Source organism: Rhincodon typus, chromosome 23, assembly GCF_021869965.1.
Source record: "Rhincodon typus isolate 14 chromosome 23, sRhiTyp1.1, whole genome shotgun sequence".
In the NCBI taxonomy this organism is placed as follows: Eukaryota; Metazoa; Chordata; class Chondrichthyes; order Orectolobiformes; family Rhincodontidae; genus Rhincodon; species Rhincodon typus.
In genome coordinates, this window is record NC_063354.1 from 33,654,302 (window position 1) to 33,660,264 (window position 5,963).

A 5,963-nucleotide genomic window follows, 5' to 3' on the forward strand; every position below is an offset into this window, starting at 1 on the left:
CACGCACACACAGACAACACGAACACACAGACACAGGCACACGCACACAGATACAGTCACGCACACACAGATACAGTCACGCACACACAGATACAGTCACGCACACACAGATACAGTCACGCACACACAGACACAGGCACGCACACACAGATACAGGCGCGCACGCACAGACAGTCACGCACACACAGACACAGGCACGCACACGCAGACAGTCACACACACAGATACAGATGCACACACAGATACAGGCACGCACACATGCACACGTGCAGTCCTCCTACACCAGGTGCCAATACTAAGTGCTAGTTCAGATCATGAAAGCCATGTTTTACAAGTGTTAGCCCATTTAAGATAAATGAGATTGAGGCCTGTGTTAAAATGACTAGCTGAAAAAGTCTAAACTTAAGTGTCGTCAGCTGTGCCCAGAACCCTCCTCAGCAGATGACCAAATGAAGATATTGGATGACTCTCCAATATCACTCAAATTCCTCTCCCCACTCCTAATTCCAGGGATGCTGAGCCTATTGTAGTGAGTCCACCAGCAGAACGATGCTCAGGATGGTGGCAGTGATATTTCCTTGTTTTTTTTTTAAAGGCTTACAATCTATTTACATTCCTGACTTGCTGAGCTTCCAGACAATAACATTTTTGTATTTCTCTTTATAATTGTACCCACATACCTCTGTAGTACAGTATTCTGCAGTCAATCTCCATTTAAATGATCTGCTTTCCTGTCCTTCCTACCCAACTGGATAATCTGAATTCTTCTCATTATATTCTGCCTGCCAATTTATTGCTTACTCAGTAAACCTATTGACATTCCTTTCGAATTCTCTGTGGCCTCCTCACAACTAGCTTTCCCACCTACCTTTGTATTGCTAGCAAACTTGGATGGGACTCTGTCGAGGTCAACAAATTTCACGCATATTTGGGATCACATGCCAGGCCTTCCTGATCCTGTATACTTCGGTAACACATTCCCTGTGGCTTTTCAGCTCTGATATTGGCAAGGGTCATGTCATTTGATAAGTATTTTTGTAGGTGATAATGGAATTCTTCATCTTACCGGATTACATGATGATGAATTAGAGGTAGGATAAGCATTTTACTGCAAAATATTCTCAAGTTGTAGACACCAGGTTGTGTTAGAGTGGAGGAATGACATCAGTCTTCAGTTATAGTACGAAGTGGTGAATGGACTAACATTGTTTACATTTCACTCGAGTTACTTTTTAATGGGCTTCATCTGGAAAAGATCATTGAGCAAGGAGAGCCAGTGGCATGGTAGTAATGCCACTGGGCTAAAAATTCAGAACATTGAGCCAGTGTGCTTTGGACATGGATTCAAATCTCACCATAGCAGAGAAATCTGGAATAGAAAGCTGGCCTAATTGCAACCACTTCGATTGTAGTAAAAATCCATCTGGTTCATTGATGTCCTATTATTGATAGGCCAAATCAGGTAAGACTTCCTATGTGTGAATCTGCATCCATAACAATGTGGTCTGAACTGTCCTCTGGACAATAAATACTAGCCCAGCCAGTGACACATTTGACCTCATATGATTTTTTTTTAAGAGAAAGGCTGGGAACAGGGTACCACTCACTATAATTGAGGATCACTCTCACCTCCAGTGATATTCAGCATTACAGACTCCAGCAGCTGACATGTTACAAAAAAAAACAAGCTATAAATGCTAACTTTTCTGAAAGAGAGGAAAGATTCCCTGTGCAATGATTGTTCTAAAAAAAGGCAACATTTGAAGCGCTAATCTATGAAAGAAATGTAATGTATTACAGAGAAAATCCATTTGTTCTACATTGCACTGCTCCATTAAACACCAAGCCAAGATGTCACATTCTGGGTCGGAACTATAACAATAGGAAAAATATTTTCACAGCTTATTGATTTCTTTTTGTCTGATGTTCTTCACAGATTAAATAGTTGCAGGTGGACCGTCTTTCAGCACACTGAGAAACCTCCAAAACTAAATAATATAAAGGAAAATTCACTGGTCCTGCATTCTAAGGGGAAACTGCCCTCAAAGGGAGGGCTGTAGTGCCAAGACTCTCACCTATACTACCTGCATTCCCATTCATGGTCAATCATTGATAGTTACAAATTAATGAAACTAAAATTGCTCACGTTTTTGTCCATGCTAATTGTAAATGTTTACTCATCTTGAAATAGCAAGTATTTTTTCATGTGTATTATAAGCCTTTTCTCTTGAGGTTATGATTATGCTGCATACAATGCTGTGCACTGAAACCAGTATGTGTACCTTGTAATGAGCACACAGTAAAAACAAGTTATAACACTGGTCAAGTTCAGTGATGAATAGCTCCTTGCCTACAAGTGAATAGCTGTGCTCCCTAAAGGCTAATTTTTTAATATTTGGAAGAAAGAGTTTTGCTTCTCTGATTACATTACAGAGCTTGTAAGAATTTTGAATCAACCTGTTCTGACACATTTCTTGCACAGCTGGGATTTGAACTCAGACCTTCTGGTCCAGAGGCAGGAACATTACATGGTGCTGTATTCAGATTAAACAGTTCCCAAGAGGTCCAATGGAATTATAGAATCATGAATGATAAAGCAGAGAAGGCGACTGTTTGGCCCATCATGCCCATGTCATCCCTTTGTAAAAGCAATCCAAGAAGACCTATTCCCTTGTCATTTCTGGATTGGCTCGTAAATGTTCCCTCTTCATGTATTTCTCTAATTCACTTTGGAAAGTAGTATAAGATCTGCTCATTTGGGTTCTGAAAAAGTCATATCGGACTCAAGACGTTGACTCTGTTTCTCTCTCCACAGATACTGCCAGACCTGCTGAGTTTCTCCAGCATTTTCTGTATTTGTTTCAGCTCCCTCCATAGTCTTGACAAGTCGTACTCAATCGTTCTGCTGCTAATATAAAAACCATGTTCAAAACAGCATAAGGAGGTGGTGAAAGCAGACGCAATAGCTGCATTCAAGAAGCACCTGGACGAATACATGAATAGGAAGGGAATAGAGGGATGCAGATCCTGTTAAGTGAAGACAGTTTTAGTATGGAAGGGCAACATGTGGCGCCGAAGGGCCTGTTCCTGTGCTGTATTGTTCTTTGTTCTTTCTTTGTTCAGTTTCACTCTCATTAAGTTTGTTTCTGGTAGTTGGAAAATCAACTTAACGTTTTTTTAAATAGGGAGCATTTCCCTTTTGAATCTTAGTGTAGTTAAAGAATTGCTCATGAAATAATATTCTTACAAATCATACATTTTCAAGCCACACTTCCTGTTGTAATTGAACAGGCACTCTGCCATCTTAAAGAGAGATTTCAGCCAGTAGCTGTATGTGCAGTTTTGCCAAGAGGTCGAGCATTCTGTGTTCTTTAAAATATTTGGCTTTCAGGGACTTTTAATCACAATTTTTCAACAGTTGTGACTGAGTCCTTTGTGAATTTCATCTCTCCTTGGCTGCAATCTCACACCATTGAGTGGAGTAGCTCTTTGAGTTCAATATTGCCATTGTTTTCACAATGACACCATAATCAGTGTAGCCCCCGACTGAAACAATTAGTGTGGGTAGAGACAGTTTGAATTCAATGCAGAGTTTTGAAAATGGGAACTGAAAGATTAGGGAGGACTGCCTTGCATCAAACTGCACCATTAATGTAGCTGATATATTGAAATGAACTTAAATAAGTCATGAACAAAGCAGTCATCTTAGCAAATAGTAAACTGAGATAGTAATTTGGAAGAAAGAGCATTTTTTTGGACCAAGTCACATCTCTTGGGTATTAAGAATTCATATGTTCCAAAAATATGAAGCACACCAGCTTTTAGTTCACCAAAAATGGTATATTTAATGTGACAAGCATCAAATGTCCCAGTGGTTGTGGGAGTGGTGTTGCCAATCAGATCAGTCAACATACTGTGTACATAGATTCAGCCTGTAGGGAATGAGCAGGAGGCCAATTTCTCTGTTAGCCAAATTGACCTTACCAACATGTCTCCCTTAAAGCATTGCTAAATCCAGATTATTTGATTATAATTGGACTGCTGTTAATGAAACCTTTCTGTGCAAATTGGTTTCCTACAGTACAACAGTGAAAAGAACTTTGAATGACATTCTACAAATGTAAGTTCTAATTTCTTCCTTTAGCAATAGAAATTGCAAAGAGATACTTAATCTTTGACATTGCTACTGTCGACAAAAAGAAAACACCCCATGTTTGTGTGATCATGATAATAATGACAATGGATCGTAGCTCTGAGTTAGCTTTGGAAATGCTGAACTTTTAATTAAGACAGTTTTTCATTTAAAAATTTTAAAAAAGGATGTACAAGCCAAAGATTGTTGGGAATGTAAGTTCTGAAAATGTAATTCAGTGACAGTCTGGAAAATTCCGAATGTGGATTCTCCATCCTGGGAGATAGCATGGAATGTTGCATCTTGTGTGTGTCAAGGAACTTTAGACAGAGGCACTTGAACAGGGATCCAATGTGAATACTGACTTAGAATCAAGATGATGGAGGCCAGTTACTACCTCAATTAAAAAACATTTCCTGTAAGTTATGTCCCAGACCATAAACACAATGAGAGGTAAAAGACAGCAGTTTTCTGAAGAAGGGTCTAGGCCTGAAACGTCAGCTTTCCTGCTGCTTGGCCTGCTGTGTTCATCCAGCTCTACACCTTATTATCTCAGTTTTGGATAAAGCATGTGTTTGTATTTTCTCATGCACAAGAGAAGGCACTAAAACAAAACAGCAATCTGGGATTTTGGGTGCTGACTGGTGTACTTGTTCTGCTGGTGGAAGCAAGTTGCGAATCAGCAAAGCAACCACTAAAAAGGAGATAGTAGGAACTGCCGACGCTGGAGAATCTGAGATAACACGGTGTAGAGCTGGATGAACACAGCAGGCCAAGCAGCATCAGAGGAGCAGGAAAGCTGACGTTTCGGGTCGAGACCCTTCCTCAGAAAATTTTCTAGCAATTCCTACTATCACTAAAAAGGAAATAGGACATTTCCTTTTAGGTTAATTGCAAAACCTAAAACCTCCAGACCATCTGCTCAACTGCCAGTCATCACTACTAGAACCATCTAATTTAATGGCCACAGTGTTACACCATCAACTCCCCATAGACATGTCAAACACTGATTTGTATATTGTTTTTCTAACTGTTAAGTTTCTCCTCACTTCTCATTTCTAATCTGTATCGGTGTGTTGTGTTTTATCGTATTTCCTTGGATTGTAGTATCTAATAAGCACATGCTTTCTTTAGCCCTAGAAACCCTGGTTAAACTGGCTCCTTTTAAATCGTAAATGTATTGGAGCTGAGAAAGGTGTCGTTAAATTATCTATATCATAACTAACCAAAGCCAGACGGGCTTTGAATAAAGAGGAGTCAGTTTCTCCCTCCTTGCCCAGGACTATAACAAATTGGAGGTGCCCCATCAGGAATCATAATGAATTGGGGACCCATGCCTGAGAACCAGTCATAACATGACAACAAGTAAACGAAGAGAAAGGCAGAAGGAAAAAGAAGCGAAAAAGGTGTGAAGAGACACAGGAAAATGTAATCTGTGAAGTTCTATTTGTTATTGCCTTTAGTATGTTCTGGATCAGTAAACGTGTTTAGATTAACATAAAAATACAATTTAGGATCTATCATTGAATGAGGATTGACCTTCTGCAGTTATTTTCAGCAATACAGAGACGCAAATGTCAGTGGTTGCCCTTAAAGATGCTTTACAGACTGGTCAATCTGGCAGTGGCCTGATCTACTGTACCATGAGATGATGCTGAGATGACAAGGTGTTGATTGTAGATTTGACACCAATATTCTCCATGTGCTCACTTCAGTATCACTGGACAGGGGGGAAGAAGGAAAATCAAAGTTAGCGTCACTGCAGCCCACTTGATATCTTCCACAGAATGGTTAAGAAACTACCATCAGGTTGACATCTAGAATTGAGTGA

At 39.9% G+C, this 5,963-nt stretch overlaps 1 protein-coding gene across 4 annotated transcripts in view; it reads left to right on the plus strand.

Annotated features, from left to right (window-relative positions):
* LOC109935846 (UDP-GlcNAc:betaGal beta-1,3-N-acetylglucosaminyltransferase-like protein 1) overlaps positions 1 to 5,388 on the plus strand; it is an 87,591-nt gene extending 82,203 nt beyond the window's left edge. For all 4 annotated transcript variants that reach the window (XM_048610879.1, XM_048610880.1, XM_048610881.1 and 1 more), the window contains exons 7-8: positions 4,082 to 4,120; positions 5,267 to 5,388. In XM_048610879.1, the coding sequence (XP_048466836.1) occupies positions 4,082 to 4,108 (27 nt within the window). In that variant the 3' untranslated portion in view covers positions 4,109 to 4,120; positions 5,267 to 5,388. The remainder of the gene's footprint in view (positions 1 to 4,081; positions 4,121 to 5,266) is intronic.
* Positions 5,389 to 5,963: the final 575 nt, after the last annotated feature.